Here is a 22,771-nt window from a genome sequence, read left to right on the forward strand (position 1 = left end):
CAGGGCTTGGAAAAGGGGGCAGCGGGCCAAATTCTGGATGCAGTAAATTGCCACGCAGGGGATCTAAAATAGAAGGGCTAAACTGAGCGGAGTTGCAGGAGAGGACGGGGGATGCAAGAACGGAGAGCGGGAAACCTTTCTCTTATGGGTTGTGCGGAAGCTGAAGGGCCTATTTTGAGGTAGGAGACGATGTCCTCATTTTCCTACTTAATAATACTGCAGTTCTGCATTGCCAATAAGCAGGGCTGTCACCTGCTTAAATAAATCTTTATTGATTGAATCATATGAGTTTTAGGCAATAGAATTGTACAACTGTATAGTTGGAAGAAAAGGGACGCGGGTGGCGCTGTGGGTAAAACCTCAGTGCCTAGGACTTGCCGATTGTATGGTCGGCGGTTCGAATCCCCGCGGCGGGGTGAGCTCCCGTCCTTCGGTCCCAGCTCCTGCCCACCTAGCAGTTCGAAAGCACCCTTAAAAGTGCAAGTAGATAAATAGGTACCGCTTTATAGCGGGAAGGTAAACGGCGTTCCGTGTGCTGCGCTGGTGCAGGCTTGCCAGAGCAGCGATGTCACACTGGCCATGTGACCCGGAAGTGTCTGCAGACGGCGCCGGCTCCCAGCCTCTAGAGTGAGATGAGCGCACAACCCTAGAGTCTGTCAAGACTGAGCCGTACGGGCAGGGGTACCTTTACCTTTACCTATAGTTGGAAGAGACCACAAAATAATAATGATAATAATAATAATGATAATAATAATGATGATTATAATGATGATGATGATGATGATGATGATGATAATAATAATAATAATAATAATAATAATAATAATAATAATAATAATAATAATATATTTATACCTCGTCCATCTAGCTGCGTTTCCCCAGCCACTCTGGGCAGCTCCCAACAGAATATTAAAAACATGATAAAACATCAAACATTAAAAACTTCCCTAAACAGGGCTGCCTTCAGGTATCTTCTAAAAGTCAGAGAGCTGTTTATTTCCTTGACATCGGATGGGAGGGCGTTCCACAGGGCGGGTGCCACTACCGAGAAGGCCCTCTGCCTGGTTCCCTGTAGCTTTGCTTCTCACAGTGAGGGAACCTCCAGAAGGCCCTCGGCGCTGGACCTCAGTGTCCGGGCTGAACGATGGGGGTGGAGACGCTTCTTCAGGTACACCACTGCCATTTGCAATGTTGTTTTGCCTCTTCCATGGGGCTCTTGCATATATTGTCCCTATTTCCAGAAGAGCTCAACTGGAGAACGTGTGTGTGTGTGTGTGTGTGTGTGTGTGTTGGAATGCATGGATACAAATTCACTCCAGGGTGGAATCTAGTCACATATAAAAACTGCTTCAAAAATGCTTTTTAAAAAAAGCATTTGAAAAGGTACCTTGAATTTTCCATAACACTCACCTTCACCATCTAGTGTCACAATTGTATATTGCACTTAAAGCACACGTAAAACTTTTTATTTGCAGCTGTATAGCTGAATCCCAGGTTTCATTTAAAATCCTGTATTCTTATTATAGGGACGCGGGTGGCGCTGTGGGTAAAAGCCTCAGCGCCTAGGACTTGTCGATCAAAAGGTTGGCGGTTCGAATTCCCGCAGCGGGGTGCGCTCCTGTTGTTCGGTCCCAGCGCCTGCCAACCTAGCAGTTCGAAAGCACCCCAGGTGCAAGTAGATAAATAGGGACCGCTTACAAGCGGGAAGGTAAACGGCGTTTCCGTGTGCGGCTCTGGCTTGCCAGAGCAGCGATGTCACGCTGGCCACGTGACCCGGAAGTGTCTCCGGACAGCGCTGGCCCCCGGCCTCTTGAGTGAGATGGGCGCACAACCCTAGAGTCTGTCAAGACTGGCCCGTACAGGCAGGGGTACCTTTACCTTTATTATTATTATTTCTTCAATTAAAAATTCAGGGGAGCAAGAAATTCAAGCTACATACAGTTCTGGCTCCTCTTACAACTCAGTCCATAGCTGGAATTGTCCTTCCTGGGAGTGAAATCAGGGTGTATCTGTTCCTCTGACTTCTGATTTAAGGGCCTGCCAGATTTTGTAGACATCTCAGGGGAGGAGTAAGAACTTGCTTTCTTTAGAAGATGACTGCAGATGCGAAGTATTCTAGCAGTGATGTAAACCATCTTCATTGACTCAAAATATTGCATCCGGGTGTTGCCATAGTAACAAAGATGTTCACATATCTCTTGTGGGGGGGGGGGGGAGCGGTAAGAAGAATCCCAGAATGATGCGGTTCATGAGACTGCAGTCAGCTGTTTGCCAGGCTACAACTTCCAATCTAAATTTTGCGGAAAGGACAGAATGACAGGAGTGGATGGAGGGATGGCTACAGAGGTTGCGTGGCAAGTCCCCTCCCCCCCCATGTGAAATGAAGACACTGGACACATTATTTAAGGTTAATGGGCATAAAAGGCCACAACTTTATTGATTACAGAATTGAAAGGTATTGGCTTTAGGCATTGGCTCCTATCGACTACCCGGCATGGAAACCGGGAAGGGTTGTCCACAAGCCGTGGGAGTCTTGTTGAAGTACGCCAACTAGGATCCCACGGGTGTCACCGCTCGGGGGCGTGCCGGAGGCCCTTACCTCCCTAGGTTTCGGACAAGGCAATGACCCCCGGAGTCCTCTACCGGACTACCCCTTTCATTGGGGGGAAGGTGATGGCGCTTCCTCCCCCCCATTCATTTGCATAACAATTAACCCCTGCCAATGCCTAACTGCCAATACCGCGGAAGTTGTGACATTTGCTACGAGGTAGGCGAAAAAACCAAAAGGCTCGAAATGCGCCAAGTTGGAAAAACTCCTACCAGGCCCCTTGCGGCGACCAACCGGAGTCCATAGCAAGGTCATCGCTAGCCTAGCCTCAGGGAGCCTAACCTCAGGGTGGGTGGGATGGGAAAACCTCACGGCTGGCAAGGGGAAAAGAGGGCGGTCCCCGGGCGTGCCTGGGCTTAAATAGGCTATACCCCACCTCCCCGACCCGCTGATTGGCGGGCCAGGTCAGAGACACGCCCGGGGATTCCCTGTTCACGTGGGGGCAAAGGCCGCCCCCCCGCGCGTGTGTGGGAGGGATTAGCCCGCAACCCCCTCTCCTCCCAGGTCGGAAATGGCTTTGTCTGAGACTGATGCTTGGATCAGTGCAGCAAAAACAGCTAAGGTCGCTCCCTGTATTTTGTGGGTGCGATTCAGGTGCATATCTTAAATTTACATTTCTGCACTTTAAGTCCCCTCTAAAGTAGGGTTGCCATACGTCTGAAATTTCCCGGACCGAGTTTGTATTGGGCCTTCGTAAACAGCACCTGGGCTGGACAGAAATCGCTTAAATGCCTGGGAAAAATCCAGATGTACAGGAACCCTTGTCGGAAGCGTAGATTTTGGGGGATTTCACAAAATACAGCTCCGAAACCAAACAACTTTGGCCAACTTCTTTTGTGTCCAGATTGGTGCTGTGGGTTAAACCACAGAGCCTAGGACTTGCTGATCAGAAGGTCGGCGGTTCGAATCCCCGCGACGGGGTCAGCTCCCGTTGCTCAGTCCCTGCTCCTGCCAACCTAGCAGTTCGAAAGCATGTCAAAGTGCAAGTAGATAAACAGGTACCGCTCCAGCGGGAAGGTAAACGGCATTTCCGTGCGCCGTTCTGGTTCGCCAGAAGCGGCTTAGTTCTGCTGGCCACATGACCCGGAAGCTGAACGCCAGCTCCCTCGGCCAATAAAGTGAGATGAGCGCCGCAACCCCAGAGTCAGCCACGACTGGACCTAATGGTCAGGGGTCTCTTTACCTTTACCTTTAACCCTAACTTAAAAATGCTCATTCAACAAATCCACTTACAAAAGCACCAAATGATGGTCTTTTTGCGGTCGGGGAAGTGATGGGGGTGGGGTCATGCGTGGAAAAGCACGAGATGAATGAATGGGAAGAGGTTAGAACCAGCTTAGCAAGCAAATTGGGACCAATTCAGAATGACGGCTCATTGCCTAATAACCTCCCGACAATCGAATCGGGGTGAACGCGCTGGATGGGCCCAGAGGGTCTTGTGACAATTTTAAAGGCTCAACAGATGTATTGAAGCATGAGCTGTTGTGAACCGGAGCCCATTTTGTGCGACATGACTTGTAGTCTTCAGTTTTCAGGGTGTGAGATCTGTCTGATAGCTTGCCCTTTTTCTCACACTGTCTGTAGGGAAGGGAGGCCAAAAGGCCATAAAACATTAAGAGGCAGAGGCATGTCTGCAGAGCCCAGATGTTTGTGTAAGATAAAAAGTGGCCATTCATTTCAAGCCAGCTAAAGGTGCTATCCGACACGCTCAGGCATGGCCAAACTTGGCCCCCCAGCTGTTTTGGGACTACAATTCCCATCATCCCTAACCACTGGTCCTTTTAGCTAGGGATGATGGGAGTTGTAGTCCCAAAACAGCTGGAGGGCCAAGTTTGGCCATGCCTGGACTAGCTGAATACTACGGCCGAATTTAAACCCACTTTGAGTAAACTGTGAGCAAACGCAGAAGAAAATACTTAAGCGTCATTTTGGCTGGGAAGGGGACTTGGGTGGTTAAGTTGAAAGGCTTAAGATACAGCGGTCCCTCGGTTTTTGAGCATAATCCGTTCCGGAAGACTGTTCAAGTTCCAAAACGTTTGAAAACCGAAAACTCAATCGGAAGCCGCGTGTCACGTTCGACTTCCAAAAAGGGTTCGAAAACCGAAATGTTTCTCAGTGTAGACGGTCGAAAACTGAGGTACCACTGTATTTGAAGATGGCTGTCATACCTCCCCTTTTCGAAGCTAAACATGCACAGCTCCTTCAACTGTTCCTTCTGTTAAGTGTGATGTGCCTTGTGTTTGAGGCGTCCCTTGAAATGTAAACAGCAGCTTCTGAGAGGTCACCTTCGCTCCTTCGCTGCTGCTATTTACATAACCAAAGCAGACACACTGACTGCAGTCACATGATCAGTGCCACATCCCATGTGGCCTTTAGTTGGTGTGCAAGGAGGATACATTCAACAGTGGTGGTGGACTCTCCTTCCTTGGAGTTTTTAAGGCAGGCACCCCCAAACTTGTCCCTCCAGCTGTTTTGGGACTACAACTCCCATCACCCCTGACCCCTGGTCCTGTTAGCTAGGGATGATGGGAGTTGTAGTTCCAAAAACATCTGGAGGGCCGAGTTTGGGGGTGCCTGCTTTAAAGCAGAAGTTGGATGTCTACCTGTCATGGATGCTTTAGCTGAGATTCCTGCATTGCAGGGGGTTGGACTAGATGACCCTCGGGTCTCTTCCAACTCTATGAAATCTGTGATGCCTCCTTGGCATGTAGGAGGAAGGACGATAGCTCAGTGGTGCAACATCTCAGGGAAAGGACCATAGCTCAGTGGCAGAGCATCCGCTTTGCACGCAGCAGGTCCCAGGTTCAAATCCCGGCATCTTTAGGTAGGGCTGGCAAAAACTCACTACCTGAAACCCTGGAGGGCTGCTGCCAGTCAATGCATAACGATACAACAATGAACAGGGTGGTGATACAATGACTACTGCAATCGACACAAGATAACCAAGGCAACCATCTGTAAACAAACAATAGGACCCCTGACCATTAGGTCCAGTTGTGGCCGACTCTGGGGTTGCGGCGCTCATCTCGCTTTATTGGCCGAGGAAGCCGGCGTACAGCTTCCGGGTCATGTGGCCAGCATGACTAAGCCGCTTCTGGCGAACCAGAGCAGCGCATGGAAATGCCGTTTACCTTCCTGCTGGAGTGGTACCTATTTATCTACTTGCACTTGGACATGCTTTTGAACTGCTAGGTTGGCAGGAGCAGGGACCGAGCAGCGGGAGCTCACCCTGTCATGGGGATTCGAACTGCCGATCTTTTGATCGGCAAGTCCTAGGCTCTGTGGTTTAACCCACAGCGCCACCCGCGTCCCTCAAACGAACAATAAACGTCCATAAAAATGGCAAAAGTAGTTTCTTTCCCGAATAAGTTTTATCTTAAACAATTGCAAACACAGTAAATAAAGAGTCCACTTGTGATATTCCAGTAGTTCAGTGTTTGGACATCGTTCCGGTAATCAGACGTTTCGTCGCTAAAGAGCTTAGTCATCGAGCTGTCAAAATCAACTGTATCAGGATTGCACTGAATTCCCCCCCCCTTTATTTGAATTTATTTTACGACACACGTGCACACATTAAACATAAAAATAATAATACATAATCAACACTAAAACAAAAACAAAAAACAGAGAAATACAACTAAAACATTGTTACTTACAAAAATTTATACAAACAAATGAACATCAATATATATACCATACTTTCTTTCTTCTTTTCTTCCAATTGACTTCTTTCATCTTCAACACGGTTCTCTTTTCGTTTTTGGTAAACTGTTACCTTCTTAATTCCTTATTACCTTTTTTTCTTTCTATTTTTGACCTACATACCTTAATTTATTTTGCAGAAGTTAATCATTTTTAATGTTTAATGCTGTATTGTCTTTTGAATATTCGGTTGGAAGCCGCCCAGAGTGGCTGGGGAAACCCAGCCAGATGGGCAGGGTATAAATAAATTATTATTATTATTATTATTATTATTATTATTATTATTATTATTAAGTATCCCCCGTAAAAAAGCTTCTGTTTTCTTAATAAAATTTTATTTGAATATTTTCTTTAGCTCCTCATACACCATATCCCAGAAGCTCTAGATTTTATCACATGTTCACCACACATGTATGAGTGTCCCCTCTACTTGATTACAGCTCCAACACAGATTTGATTTTGTTTTATACATTTTGCATATTTTGGTTGGCGTTAAATACCATCTATAAAACATCTCTATCAGGTTTTCCCTTATTGCTTCACAAGCCGTAAATTTTCAACTTTCTTTCCATAATTTTTCCCATGATGATAGTTTGATAGTTTTACCTATATCTTAAGCCCATCTAATCATTACCTCTTTTACTTGTTTGTCCTTAACTTCCCAGTCCAACAGTGTTTCATATACTTTAGAAATTACTTTTGTCTTATTTTGTAATAACTCTTTGTCTAGTAATGAGATTTCATTTGTAAAGCCTCTTTTCTTTCACTGAATTAACAAGTGCAATAAGGAGAATTAAAATTAAAACTACGTTGAGAAAGACCTTTGTAGTAAATAATATGCTAGAGAAGACAGTATGTCTTTAGCAACGAAGAGTCGGGTTGCTATAGTTTAAGATAAAACCTATTTGGGAAAGAAGCTACTTTTGCTAGTCAGTGTAGACAAGACTTAGCTAGAGGCACCAAGTGCCCGACTCAGTATAAGACATCTTCCTATGTAACTACTGGGTCCTCAACAGGTGCTGATAAATTTGATAACTATATAGGTAGAGGTAAAGGTACTCCTGACCGTTAGGTCCAGTCGCGGACGACTCTGGGGTTGCTGGGCTCATCTCGCTCTATAGGCTGAGGGAGCCAGCGTTTGTCCGCAGACAGTTTCTGGGTCATGTGGCCAGCATGACTAAGCCTCTTCTGTTGAACCAGAGCAGCGCACGGAAACGCCGTTTACCTTCCCGCCGGAGCCGTTTACCTTCCCGCTATTTATCTACTTGCACTTTGACATGCTTTTGAACTGCTAGGTGGGCAGGAGCAGGGACCGAGCAACGGGAGCTCACTCCGTCACGGGGATTCGAACCACTGAGCTTCTGATCAGCAAGCCCTAGGCTCTGGTTTAGACCACAGTGCTACCCGCATCCCTTATAACTATATAAAAGGTAAAGGTAAAGGTACCCCTGCCCGTACGGGCCAGTCTTGACAGACTCTAGGGTTGTGCGCCCATCTCACTCAAGAGGCCGGGGGCCAGCGCTGTCCAGAGACACTTCCGGGTCACGTGGCCAGCGTGACATCGCTGCTCTGGCGAGCCAGAGCCCTACACGGAAACACCGTTTACCTTCCCGCTAAGCGGTAAGCGGTCCCTATTTATCTACTTGCACCTGGGAGTGCTTTCGAACTGCTAGGTTGGCAGGCGCTGGGACCGAACAACGGGAGCGCACCCCGCCACGGGGATTTGAACTGCTGACCTTTCGATCGGCAAGCCCTAGGCGCTGAGGCTTTTACCCACAGTGCCACCCGCGTCCCCTAAGCTATATATAACTATCTATATAACTATATATGCGTATATAAATTGACACAAAAATCTGCTTTCAGGTATAGGGTCTGTGGCAGGAGCCCACCACTATCCTGATGTTCCCCAGATCCCCCGCCCTCGAACTCGTGACTTTTCACCCAGTGCTGACAGCACACTTTCAAGCTTATCTCTGCAGCGCGTCAGGGTAGAAGAAACGGGCTTCTGTGCAAACTGGGAGAAGCTCAAGCGAAGGCTTATTAAAGCAAACTGAACAGCACGCAGCTGTTTTAACAAAATGTGGGTCACGTCAGAGCTGCCGGAGCGTCGCTTTTACAAAGCGGCCTGCTGTTGCAGCGAGCGACTGATACGGCGCATCGTGAGTCGCAGTTATCGGCCTCAAACAGGTGGCGCTTTTATTCATGTGTGAGGCGCACGCAATGTGCAAACACTCCAGAAATAAAACGTGTGTGTTTTCGCAGGACAGAAGCTCTCTCGGCTGATTATCTATTTCAAACGAGCCGGAGCCGGAATTGTTGCAATCGCCTCTTGCCTGCTGCAGGGGACGGGACTGTTGTGTGACTCCCTCTGCCGTCCCCAAAGGTGACCCTGATAATCGCAATCACACAAACACACAAATTGGCAGGGAGGAGAAGAATGAGCTGCGAGGCTTGGATGCAGAGCAGGCTGTAATTTTCACTCAAGGAAAGAAGCTCGACTGAGCATAGACTGAGCGTTGACCGTTCTATTGTACGCCATGCATAAAAGAGAAACCGTGTCCTTTTGCAAGCCTTCGAATGCAAAGGAAGAGGCAGTCCAGTGTTAGTCATTCCCACTGAGGTCAGTGGGAACTTTAGTTTAAGCCATGGGTAGGCAATGTGTAGGCTGGATGTGGCCCAATCGCCTTCTAAATCCGGCCCACAGAAGGTCCGGGAATCAGCGTGTTTTTCCATGAGTAGAATGTGTCCTTTTATTTAAAATGCATCTCTGGGTTATTTGTGGGGCTTGCCTGCTGTTTTTACATGAGTAGGATGTGTGCTTTTATTTAAAATGCATCTCTGGGTTATTTGTGGGGCATAGGAATTCATTCATTTTAGTTATTTTTCCAAAATGTAGTCTGGCCCCCCACAAGGTCTGAGGGACAGTGGACCGGCCCCCTGCTGAAAAAGTTTGCTGACCCCTGGTTTAAGCGCTAACCTACAGGTTTCCCTGGGGGAATAAAAGCAGGGCCAATGCAAGTGTGGATGAACTCTGTTGGTGCAGAGTTTCAGCCGTAAATATTGTATGTGTGAAACATTCAGAAAAAGTCCTGACATTAAGAGCTGTTCAGCAGCAGAACAGACTCTTACAAGAGGTGGTGGACTCTCCTTCCTTGGAGGTTTTCAAGCAGAGGTTGGATGGCCATCTGTCATGGATGCTCCAGCTGAGATAACTGCATTGCAGGGGGTTGGACTAGATGACCCTCGGGTCCCTTCCAACTCTTAAGATTCTATGATTTTATGAAATCCCATCTTTTTCTGTCTGGATATGTCTGACAGGGCCCCAGAGTTTAATCAATAAATTGGTTTGAGGAATCAATCAATCAGCTAAAAGTGCTTACATTTAATCAGGCAGCATAACATCATCATCATCATCACTATTATTATTATTATTATTATTATTATTATTATTATTATTATTATTTTAATACACAACTTTTAAAAAGGGCAGAAGGCAAGTACCATTATAAAAGTGTCCCCCTGTTTCTCTTTGACACAGGAAGGAAAGCCTTTTCTACAAACGCTGGTAAGTCGCATGTGTGCATCCTCTTAACACTGCATGTTTCTTGCTTCAGAATGATTGCTTTGACTAATGTACCTGCACTATTTTGCAGGTACTAATTTATTCCAGCTTGATCACCCCCCGCTTTTTAGTAGATGAATACAGGATCAAAAGCTCAACAACTTTGGTAGATCACTGCCTGTTTTCTAATGCTGGGAGTAGATCACGGTCTCTCGAAACATGCCTGTTTTAGGGAATTCAACCGTAAGTGCAAACACACAGGTTTTTAAAAAGTAGGATTTTCAGAGTCATTTCATATTTTAATTATGATGCAAGCATCGCTCACCACTCATTTAAAGGTGCAGAAGCCACATTTCAAGGAGAAGGTTTGTGTGCATATGCCCCGCTCTTTCTTCTTGACCTTAAAAAATAAAATGATTTAAGTGCCTGCTTCAAGGATGAAGGGGAAAGTGGGCTAATTGCACATCATTTCCCCATATGCAGCACTATTTAGTTATTTAGAGAACTTTGCACAAGCCAGTGTGGAACAAATGGAGCAATAGATAAGAAAAATTCATAAAACACCACAATCCTTAAAAACACATCACAAATCAGCAAAGCACAGTTACTTATAGCGCCAGCCTTCAGGTCCCTCTTCCTTCAAACAGTTGCTGAAAAAGGTGTGTCTTAACTAGCCACCTAAAGCTATAGAGAGATGGGGCTAGATGCACCTCCGAAGGAGGGAGCCACCACTAAAAAGGCCCTTTCCTGGACTCCACCCCACCTACCACATACAGAGGAGGGACCACCAGGAGGGCTTCACCTGCTGATTTGAGAGAACAGGCTGGCTGATATTGCACAAGGTGCATCGTGTTCTTTATTTGAGCATTAACTAACCAAGCAGTGGTGTTTCTCAGCTTAATTCCAGCGCTGACTTTGGCCCAGAGTGCCGGGCTGGGCTCCGGTTTGCTCTCTGCTGAAGCATTAGCCACCTTGCCGTTGCTCAGGCGTGATCCACAGAACCTGACAACGCGTCACTTGGTCGCGCCTTGTTTTTCAGAAAGCTAATTGCTGTTTTCGGGACACACTCTCCCACAGCTGTGAAGGCGCGGTTTTTCTTTTCAGGAAGTGAAAATAACATACATTCACTGCAGACCTATATCACAGAAACATAACATTGTAGAGTTAGAAGGGATTTCAAAAAGTCGTCTTGTCCAACTCTCTGCAATGCAGGAATCTCGGCTAAAGCATCCATGACAGGTAAACATCCAACCTCTGCTTAGAAACCTCCAAGGAAGGAGAGTGCATGAGCACAAAGGCTGTTTGGGTCAAATTCCTCTTCCTCTTGGTACATCCATTACACCCCCCATCCCAAGACAACAGAGCTTTCGAACTGCTAGGTTGGCAGGAGCAGGGACCGAGCAATGGGAGCTCACCCCGTCGCGGGGATTTGAACCGCCAACCTTCTGATTGGCAAGTCCTAGGTTCTGTGGTTTAACCCAGAGCGCCACCCGCGTCCCAATCTGTTAGGTGACTTTTAATTCCCGTGTATTTTTTCAATGTAGGCTTGTCTTTACCTATTTCTAGGACTAATCGGTATGTAGGCCAATCTGCTTTCATATTTATATTTTTTACCGTGGGCATCACCAACAGAAGCCATGGCAGAGCCTGTGCCACGTTTGTGTGCTTAACTCTGTCCCTATGCAGCCAGTCGCCCTGGATAAATATTTCCAGAGAAGTAGCCTTCTGCAGCAAACACAGCAGAGTCCTGCCGCACCTCAAAGACTAACATCATATAACTTGCTTATACAAGTACATTTCCCAGCACAATTCAAAGTGTTGGTGCTGACCTTTAAAGCCCTAAACGGCCTCGGTCCAGTATATCTGAAGGAGTGTCTCCACCCCCATTATTCTGCCCAGACACTGAGGTCCAGCTCTGAGGGCCTTCTGGCAGTTCGCTCCCTGTGAGAAGCCAAGTTACAGGGAACCAGGCAGAGGGCCTTCTCGGTAGTGGCGCCCGCCCTGTGGAACACCCTCCCACCAGATGTCAAAGAGAAGAACAACTACCAGACTTTTAGAAGACATCTGAAGGCAGCCCTGTTTAGGGAAGCTTTTAATGTTTGATGCATTACTGTATTTTAATGTTTTGTTGGAAGCTGCCCAGAGTGGCTGGGGAAGCCCAGCCAGATGGGCGGGGTATAACTAATAAATTATTATTATTATTATTAGTCTAGATTCAGGTAGGTAGCCATGTTGGTCTGGCGTAGTCGAAATAAAATAATAATAATAATGAATTGTCCAGTAGCACCTTATAGACCAACTAAGTTTGTTCTGGTATAAGCTTTTGTGTGCATGCAAGACTCTCTTGCTGGTTTTTCCTGGAGATGCTCAGGATTGAACCAGCTGAGGGGGTGCGTGCATCTGCTTTGCGTACATAAAGTCTGAAGTTGAATCCTTGGCATCTCCTGTTAAGGCCTAAAACCCCATAGCTGTCAACCGTCCCTTATTTGGTGGGAAAGTCCCTTATCCCAGCGCTGTGTCTGTCCCTTATTGATGATGTCCCTTAAATTTCCCAGGTTTCAAAGGAAGCAGCTCCTCTCCCTCCCTCCCTGCCGACCAGGGAGGAGGGAGGCTCCAACTGTGTTGCTTGGCTGCGCTGCTCACCCAATAAGGAGTCTAAGAACGACTGGGGGGTGGAGCTTGCATGCCTTGTGCTGATCAAATCGGCCGCGTTCCCTGGGGACTCGCCTTTTGCTCAGCGCTTCCCAGCGGAGAGGTGACGGTGGTTTTCCTTGCTGCATCCCCTTTGCCGAGTTGCTGCGCTGTGGGAACCACCGCTTGAGGCTTCGTTTGGCTGCTGGCTGGGCTTTCTGCCTTTGGCTTGGAGGGGCTCAGAAGTTGAACCTCCCTGTGTTCGGAAAATCCCTTATTTTGGCTGCTGATCCCTTATTTTCGAGGCTGCTGGTCCCTTATTTTCACTTATAAGTTGACAGCTATGAAAACCCTGGAAAATGGCTGCCAGTCAGTGTAGACAATACCAAGCTAATTGGACCAATGGCCTGACTACTTTATAAAACAACCTCCTGTGTTCCTGGGAGGGGAACAGCGGATGGTTAGCAAGGATTTCTACCAGTCCTTCCTGGAGATCAAGAGATCGAACCATCGGCTTTCTGTGCGCACGGCATCTGAGCGACGGCCCGTCCCGGTGCCTCCTGCGCACAGTTTATGCTGCTGGCAGAGGCGTTGTGCATTAAACCCTTTGCAAGATTGCCCAAGTCTGCTCCGCGCAGCCTTTCCTCAGAGCTACGGCCCACACAAGTTCTCTTGGTGTTCAGTCTTGTGTGTGTGTGTGTGTGCGCATGCAAATACACACGCTATATAATTAGCCCCTCGTTATGAAGGGTGCTATAGGAACCAGCAGGGAAATAATGTGTTGCTCCAAATGTATAATGAAATTCAATTAGCGCAAACGGCATAAGAACAGTTTATGGGCCGCTGATTGGGTGGTGGTGGGTTTCTAATTGGAAAAATACCAGTAACGCGAGCTTCCCTATTATCTCTGCCCCACCTCCCACCCCAAAAGTCGGGAATGAAACTGGCATTAAAAGGAGCCTTGGCTGACAATGCTGCTGCCCCCCCCCCCAAGTTAAATGTGCACGGGTTGAATCTCCCTCTGATGCAGTTGAGGAATTGCTTTGTGTGCACTTAAAAAAGTCTCTCCCCCCTTTTTTTCTTTTAAAATGAAAGCTGTGGTGGTAGCAATAGGCTGCCACCGATGATTGTGCCTTGCATGTGTCCGAGACCATCTCCTCTGCTGAATGAGCGAGTGCTGCAAAACACAGGGGTTTCTCTGCAAAACGCTGCAAAAAACCCCAAAACCCTGCAAATCTTTTGCACAGGTTTGGAGAGGATCCTAAATCTTGGGGTTCGTAGTCAATTTTCCTAGAGTGAGCAATCTTTGGGCATGCTGGCTGGCAGCTTTCTCCCACTCCTGCACCAGGAAAGGCTGGTTTCTGCAACCTGTAAAAATTACGGAATTCTAGCACGGTTGTGTGATTTCTCGCTTTGCATAATTCATTCTGCAGAGTTTTTAGCCTTCTTTCTTTCTTTCTTTCTTTTTTTTTTTTTTTGCATAATATATTTAACTGCTTGCCTGTCCTGGAGCAGGACAAGAAACTCATTGGGGTAGGGCAGCGATATATCCCATCCCTGTACTTCTGGCTTCTGTGATCATCGCTGGGCATTACATTTAAGCATATCCCAGGGGATGGTCAGCAACCATACTCTGGGAAACTGCATTAACTGGCCAGCTAAATCAGGTCAGGGTAGCCGACAGGTCTCAAACCCTCGATGAGTTAGGGATTTCCCTTCATGCAAAGACAGGCTCTAGCAGACAAACCAATCGTGGGTCCAGCGGTCAAGAAGGCAGTTTCTGCACGTGCTGTAGAGGGAAGTGAGGGGCAGGTGGGGCTTGTCTACCTGCAAAGGGAGCCCATCTAGGAGAAAGAAGACCCTGATCCTGAACCTCTGCTGCCTTGCAGGAAATCTTCAGGAGACGAAAAGGCTCAAGAGTAAACCCTACACAAATCCAGAGTGGAGTCCTTAAGATGGTTGGATGGTGCCTTGAATGCCTCCTTCCATCAGCTCCTGTAGCCAAGCTGGTGCTCAGTGTCTTGCTCTGCTTTCCGTTGGACCACATCAGCCAGGCTTGGGGGGGCGTGTCTCATCATCTGGGCAGCCCAGGGCCTCCATAAACACCGCCCGGGCTTGCGTTCTGCGGGGGGTCATTTTAGTGCTGCTATTTCAGCAGTTTGACTTCATGTCCGGAGGTGCACTCCATGGTCTCTTGAGGCAGACGGATGCCAACCACAGCAACAAAAGAGGGGGGGGGGTGTCAGAAGGCACATGAGAGAGAGCAAAACAAAACTCCTATCGAAAATGTATAGCCTGTTGCTTGAATGGGACACTAAGGATGAGGAAGTAAAGGAGGTAATGGTGAGATGGGCAATGGACCTTGGACATAACATAGAGTTTGATAAATGGAAGGCATTATGGAATAAAGGAATGAGATTCTTGGCATGTATAACACTCAGGGAAATATGTATAAAATGATGTACAGGTGGTATATCACACCTGTAAAATTGGAAAAAATATACAAAACTGGTGATAAATTATGCTGGAAATGTAAGATCAAGGAGGGTGACTTTTATCACATGTGGTGGTCGTGTGAGGTAATCAGAAAATTCTGGGAATCTATTTATAATGAGCTAAAAAATATCCTTAAATACACCTTCATAAAAACCCCCGAGGCATTTCTGCTGGGGATAATTGGAGAGGAAATCAAAAAGGAAGATCAAACACTTTTTCAGTATGCAACAGTGGCTGCCAGAACTTTAATAGCGCAGAATTGGAAGACATCAAAAACCCCAACCATAAATGAGTGGCAATCTAAACTATTGGATTATTTAGAATTGGCAAAAATGACACAGAAAATAAGAAACCAAAAAGGCATAAAGTTTAATAACGAATGGAATAAATTTATGGTATACATGGAAACAGAAGTAAAAAATGTAAAAAACCACAGTAGGTGTGACATAACGCCTGTGACGCAAAGAGTTTTTTGAGGAAAAGAAACTGCAGATAGAGAAATTCTTAACACATTCCGAAACCGAGATGAAGGGAAGTCAATTTAGTGTTGTGTAAGTTAATGTAAGGTAATTTGTTGATGTCTTATGTCAGGTGATGTTCTTTTTCTCTCTCTTTTTTTCTTTTCTCTATTATTATTATTTTTAAGTTTGTCTTATGTATTTTTTCTCTGTGTATTTATGTTTTATATGTTGTCTTTGTTTTATAATGAATTAAATAAAAAAATAAAAAAAGAGAGACCACCGCTTTGCTTAAGCTAAGCCAGGGGCTAGTGACCCTAGTGGGCACGTTTGGAATTTTGAGAAAGTGCCTTGGCACTAGTGGCAAACTAGCTGTCGTGTGTGTGTGTGTGTGGGGGGGCACAACACAAAAGGGGTGCCACAGCTAAAATAGCAGACAAAGAGACAGGACTTCTAAATGGTGCAGGCAGAGAGGAGCTGTTTGTGCTTCTCCAATGTTCCTTTTGGGTTGACACCCTCAGTCCTTTTTGTCAGGAGTTCAGCCTACACTCGAGTAGGACCCTGGCAGAGACACATGCCCAACTGGCATATTCTCTCCTTCCTTGTCAATCGTTCGGAAGCTTCAAAAGCTCTCTTCAGCCCAAACATCACAGCAACCGAGGCCAACCGACACTGGCACACTTAGGGATCCACAGAGTTTCTGCCTCATGCGTGACAGACCTCAGCATTTTGGCTAATCTACTTTATTTACATATAAACACACACGGAGCACTGCAACATGGCTCCCTCCCTCTCTAGCATCAGACAGCAAAGAGAAAAAGAACAAAGGACAGTAGTCCCACTTCACGGAACACAGTAACACAAACATCCTGTCTCCGTCACATCCCACTCTGTGGAGTCAAAACATAACACCGTGATGTGATAGACAAAAATCCCATGACTGCGATCACGGAGCAGGAATTCTAACACTTTTCTGTCCCTAAGTGGGACAGAAGGCAAGGCCTCAGAATAGGGGGAACATTTTCTCTGTCTTGCCAAATGCAAGGTGGTTCTTTTAAAATGAGATTCAGAAGTAATAAAAAGGCACAAATAAGTGAGAAGATGAAAGATTTTATTCTAAACAGCAAGCAATATATATACATACCAAGCAAGCACTTCCATCTGCCACTTGGAAGCCCTCAAGAAGCGTCAAAGTGACTTCCCCAGGGAGGGGGAAGGAACAGAGGCAGGAAAGGTAACCATGTCAGATCGCTAACTCCTCGAAATACAATTCATCTTCCGGGTAGCTTGCCCATACAGCTCCTAGAGCAAATCAAAGACCAGGAGGCATATACCTGTACACCTGTCAGGCTGCCACCCTAACCTTGCCGGGGACCATAGGAAGCTGCCTTTGGCTGAGTCAAGCCATTGGTTCATGTAGTTCAGTATCGTCAACATTGCCAGACAGGGGCACTTCAAGATTTCAGGTGGGGTTCCCTCACAGCCCTCCCGAGACGTGCCAAGGACCTTCTGTGTTCAAAGGAGATGGAACACCACTGATGTCACTTACCTGGGCGTGAGAGCCATCGAATTCCATAGGATTTCCTTCTGAGTAGACATAGAATCATAGAATCATAGAGTTGGAATAGACCACAAGGGCCATCGAGTCCAACCCCCTGCCAAGCAGGAAACACCATCAGAGCACTCCTGACATATGGTTGTCAAGCCTCTGCTTAAAGACCTCCAAAGAAGGAGACTCCACCACACTCCTTGGCAGCAAATTCCACTGTCAAACAGCTCTTACTGTCAGGAAGTTCTTCCTAATGTTTAGATGGAATCTTCTTTCTTGTAGTTTGGATCCATTGCTCCGTGTCCATGGTTACAGTTGCGCCGTCAAGCTGGGCCCAAAGGCAACAGGCCTGTTCTTTTCCTACCCTTTCCTGTGGCTCCCTTGGGAATCCTGCCTCTTTTTACAAAGGCTTAATCCCTCTGCGTTGTCACCCTCTGCACGCCTGGGAACGCCCATTTGCCGACATGACCCCGCAAAGCGCCAGCTTAACACCTTGTGCTTTCTTCTTTGTGCTTTTCCTCACCGCCAGTTACTCCTGAAGCGATTGGGTTCCTCTCAGCTGTCGGGGTCTTCATCGTCCTCTTTGCGGTCCTCTTCCTCTTCATCAACAAGAAGCTGTGCTTTGAGAAGATCGGGGGCCTCCCCTGCTTGGAACAACGCGGGAAACGCAAACACTACAAAGAGAAGTCGGCCGTTCACGAGAGCCTTGGTAAGTACCGCCATACTCCTTAAAAGAAATCGGATCCGAGTAATTTAAGGAATAGGTCGGAATCTCCTGCTTTTAGCAAAACTTTGAATTGATTGGAACTGCTATCTTTTGCTTTCTGGCACCCGTTGGCCACATTTGCACGTCACACGAAAGAGCCATCAATTAGCCACGATGGGGGACCTTTTCCACCTTGGGCTTGAATAATTAGTTCGGATTCCTGTATTGCAGGGGGCATAGGTGCTGGCTTCTAGAGGCCAAGGCAGTTTTGCCCCCCCCCCCCGTGTTTTTTTGAGGGGTGGGTAGGCGCCCTCAATATTCAGAGGGTGTTTGGTTCCACCCCCTGGTTGCTTGTGATGTTAGGACATCCCATCAGTTCCCTTCAATCAACTTGAGAAGATGACACCTCTGGGCAGGCGCTTGGAGTTTGGGTCGATTTGGACCCCTTCCAATTCCACAGGTGTATGATTCCGAGGGCCACATTTTCCTGTGGGCAACCTTCCAGGGTCCACATGCTGGTGGTGGGAGGGGCCAGAGGTAAAAGTGGGTGGAGCAAAAAACGTAAGGGCAGATAAAGAGGTCTGGATGATGCCATTCAGCACCTCCTCATCCTGTTGTTTATGTTTTTAGATATGCTGCAAGCCGCCCAGAGTGGCTAGGGAAACCCAGCCAGATGAGTGGGGTATAATAATAAAATTATTATTATTATTATTACAGTGGTACCCCAGGTTACATACGCTTCAGGTTACATACACTTCAGGTTACACACTCCGCTAACCCAGAAATAGTGCTTCAGGTTAAGAACTTTGCTTCAGGATAAGAATAGAAATTGGGCTCCGGCGGCGCGGCAGCAGCAGGAGGCCCCATTAGCTAAAGTGGTGCTTCAGGTTAAGAACAGTTTCAGGTTAAGAACGGACCTCCGGAACGAATTAGATACTTAACCTGAGGTACCACTGTACTGTGTCATGCAGAAGCTGGAATGATCCCATGTGAGTCTCAGGCTTGCACAAATTCTCCAGGAAGAGGACTCCCAACAGCATTTTGCTTCATTTCTGCTGAATATTTTGAAATTTTTCTGCATGCAAACAGGGGTTTGTGGTTTATAACAAACTCAGGTTCGTTTAACCAAGGCTTGGAGTTGACTTGCTTTGAAAGTGACTAGAGTATTTTATAAGCCCCACCAATGACAAGCCAAGAGTTTCGTGAAAAAAAAGCGTGGCTAAAGTTGTGCTCTGGACCAGAGGGGGAGGCAAAAGGGCAGGTGGGGCTCACTTCGGCTCATTCCGGCTTGTGAGTGCCACACTAAACTATGGCTTACCGTGACGTGCCAATGCTGCCATTACGTTTGCTCTGACAGCAATGAGTTCTACAAGAATAAATGGTAAAATATCATAATAACGCTGGAATAATAATTCCTATATTTTATTCTTATCTTCTGGGGTGTCTTGGATGTGAGGCAACAGCCACCAGCGAAATTGATGGTGTTTCCTTTTGGGTGCTTTCTACTTGGTGATGGCTGTTCTCCTTCTGCTTCTTTGGCATTGGGATATAGGGTTAGGTTTAGGGTCAATGTTGGAGGTAGGGTTAGGTTAGGGTTGGGTTTAGGGTTAGGTTAGGGTTGGAGGTAGGGTTAGGGTTAAGGTTGGGTCAAGATCAACTGCAGGGTTTGCAAAACTTGGGTCTCCAGCTGTTTTTGGACTACAGTTCCCATCATCCCTGACCACTGGCCCCGCTCACTAGGGACGATGGGAGTTGTAGTCCAAAAATAGCCAGAGACCCAAATCTGGGAAACCGCGATCTACTGGGAAGAGTTACTTGGCCTTACCTGAGCCTGAGCCGTTTGGTTTCTTTGAACAAAGAGTTGCCGTATTTTTTGCTCTATAAGATGCGCCAGACCAAAAAGACGCACCTAGTTTTTGGAGGAGGAAAACAAGAAAAAAAATATTCTGAATCTCAGAAGCCAGAACAGCAAGAGGGATTCACTGCGCAGTGAAAGCAGCAATCCCTCTTGCTGTTCTGGCTTCTGGGATAGCTGCGCAGCCTGCATTCGCTCCATAAGATGCACACACATTTCCCCTTACTTTTTAGGAGAGAAAAAGTGAGTCTTATAGAGCAAAAAATACGGTGACTACACTGATGCTTTGTGAGTTATTTTTCACCTGGCCCTGGCACCTGCCTCTGACAACATGGGAATTGCAGGTGGTGAGCTCAATGTCGGGGGGAGCGTGTCTTCATGGTGCCTGGGGTGGGCGCACCAAAATGCGCCCTCAAAAAAACTGTGCCTCAGGGCAATGGTTCCCGCCCTTGCTATGCCTCTGGGAGAGCTCACTGTTGCACTCAAGTCCTGCTTGCAGAATCCCATTTAGCATTTGATTAATAATAATAATAATAATAATAATAATAATAATAATAATAATAATTTATTTATACCCCGCCCATCTGGCTGTGTTTCTCCAGCCACTCTGGGTGGCTTCCAACTGAATATTAAAATACAATAACCTATTAAACATTAAAAGCTTCCCTAAACAGGGCTGCCTTCAGATGTCTTCTAAAAGTCTGGTAGTTGTTGTTCTCTTTGACATCTGGTGGGAGGGTGTTCCACAAGGAGCTGGTTGGCAGCTTTAGGAACAGGATACTGGATGAGGTGGGGCTTTGGCCTGATCCTGTTTTATATTCCTATGCCATGAGGAAGGCCAGCAGTTGGGAATGGGAAGCAGTGCAGGGAAAGGCGTCCCTGCTCCTTCTCCTCTCACAGATCCGTACCTGTTTCCAGGAATGTGAGGAGAGGTCTTGCATCGCGTAGCTTGTGGGGAGTTTGCGCTAGGTTCCTTTTGTTTTGTTCTCCGCCACGCTCTCACTGTTACACAAACACCGATATCGCTCTGTTAAAAAGTTCCCTTTGTTGAGAGCTTTGCAAAGTCTTTCTTTCTCCTGACAAGTATTGCAATGCGAGGGCCTTAAAAAAAATAAAATAAAAATGACAACATCTCTCCTTCGCTGCGTTGTGGGCGTCGGTGCTTTTTGGAGCTGCCACAGACGGCAGTGCAAACATATATTTACCAAAGCTTTTAAAAAATGTGAATTATTAATAAACAGGGTAGGTTTTAAAAACCGAGGGAAGTGGGAGGAAAAGGGGGGGGGGGGCTGGGGGCTGAGAAGACTTGCCTGCACGCTCTAGTGATTTGCATTTGAAAGTAATTCTTACATGATTGACAAGTAAATCCTTTAAAATGTGGTATTTATAATGGAAAGGCTCATATCGCCTTGAACCGCAGCCTGTACTGTGGGAGAAAGATGGCATTTGTATTGTTGTAGCCTTGGGTGTGTATATATAGAGACAGTGCTGCTACTTATGAATTATACTGGGGAACTGAAGTAGGAAACAGTTTTTCCTTTTTGCTAAAATGGGCAAGGTTATGTCAAAGCTATTTAGAACATTTACCTGTTCGCTCTGTTGTCTTGGGATTGTAATGGATGTACCAAGAGGAAGAAGAATTTGCCCCAAACAGCCTTTGTGCTCATGCATGCCCTATCTTGAAGGAAATTTGACACCTCTTTGACACATATCGAGTCTGGGGACCACATTTAGGATGCAATGGGGCGCTCCCATTTGTTCATCCGCCTCTGCTGGTTTCACATATCGAAAGGGAAGTGGGGGCGACTTTGGTAACGAAAGGGTGTGCGGTTTAGGGGAGTGAAATCTTCCCTGCTTTGCATCCTCCACTCCAGCCCCTCCCAGTTTCCTCCCAATCAAACTCACTTCTGGTATTTGAACCAGATTAGGGGGGAAATAGGGACGTGGGTGGCGCTGTGGGTTAAACCACTGAGCCTAGGGCTTGCCGATCAGAGGGTCGGCGGTTCAAATCCCCGCGATGGGGTGAGCTCCCGTTGCTCGGTCCCTGCTGCTGCCAACCTAGCAGTTCGAAAGCACGTCAAAGTGCAAGTAGATAAATAGGTACCACTCCGGCGGGAAGGTAAACGGCATTTCCGTGCGCTGCTCTGGTTCGCCAGAAGTGGCTTAGTCATGCTGGCCACATGACCCAGAAGCTGTACCCCGGCTCCCTTGGCCACTAATGCGAGATGAGCACCACAACCCCAGAGTCGGCCGCGACTGGACCTAACAGTCAGGGGTCCCTTTACCTTTACTTTAGGGGGCAAATGGGCTACAGTGACAACAGGGCCTGATTTAGGTTTGATGAGGCCCTAAGCTACTGAAGATAATGGGGCCCTTTATATGTCCAGCTGTCCTTTGTCAACAACAAATTGTTGCTGTTTTTTGTGTTGAATATATGCTATATGGTAATTTATGGACCTAATAGGTATCTAAAGCGATTTGCACATAACAAAATATGTATTTTATCAAAGTAATTGTTGAACTGAAATACAATTAAGAGGAAGTATATTAATAGTGAAATAATTATTAAGCTCTAACTTAAAATGATTTTTTATTAATAACAAACTTAATAACGCAAACACATTGGCATTTGGCAATAACAAAAGTTCCTTTAGAAACACAATTTACAAAGACTCATAATCTAGTCTCTCGAAACTTGCTATAACATGGAATAATAATTGTGGGTTTTATTTTATTTGTTTTTTTATCTTATATTTTGGAAATGTGCATCCAGTTTCCCCCCCCTTTAAATTTTTTGGGGGGGCCCCCAAGAGAGTGGGGCCCTAAGCTATATCTTGTTTAGCTTATACAAAGCGCTAGGAGGCGAGGTTCAGGCAGGGGAAAGATTCACCCCTGTGCAACTTTGGGGAAAAGATTTAGTCCCCTTCTCCCATCACTGTCAGCGGGGCAGATCCGTGAACTAGGTTTCCCCAACCCAATGTCCTCCAGATGTTGAAGGACTGCTGCTCTCATCCCCCTAATAATAATAATAATAATTTATTATTTATACCCCGCCCATCTGGCTGGGTTTCCCCAGCCACTCTGGGCGGCTTCCAACTGAATATTAAAAACAGTACAGCATCAAACATTACAGCGGTGCCCCGCAAGACGAATGCCTCGCAAGACGAAAAACCCGCAAGACGAAAGGGTTTTCCGTCGCGGAGG

The 22,771-nt window shown here is 46.6% G+C and overlaps 1 protein-coding gene across 3 annotated transcripts in view; it reads left to right on the plus strand.

Annotated features, from left to right (window-relative positions):
* SYT16 (synaptotagmin 16) overlaps positions 1-22,771 on the plus strand; it is a 108,703-nt gene that overhangs the window by 34,014 nt on the left and 51,918 nt on the right. For 2 of the 3 annotated variants that reach the window (XM_028740747.2, XM_077922596.1), the window contains exons 2-3: positions 9,849-9,875; positions 17,536-17,715. In XM_028740747.2, coding sequence (XP_028596580.2) covers positions 9,849-9,875; positions 17,536-17,715 — 207 coding nt within the window. The remainder of the gene's footprint in view (positions 1-9,848; positions 9,876-17,535; positions 17,716-22,771) is intronic. The other variant, XM_077922574.1, reaches the window with a different exon arrangement.

This window comes from Podarcis muralis, chromosome 1 (genome assembly GCF_964188315.1).
Source record: "Podarcis muralis chromosome 1, rPodMur119.hap1.1, whole genome shotgun sequence".
In the NCBI taxonomy this organism is placed as follows: Eukaryota; Metazoa; Chordata; class Lepidosauria; order Squamata; family Lacertidae; genus Podarcis; species Podarcis muralis.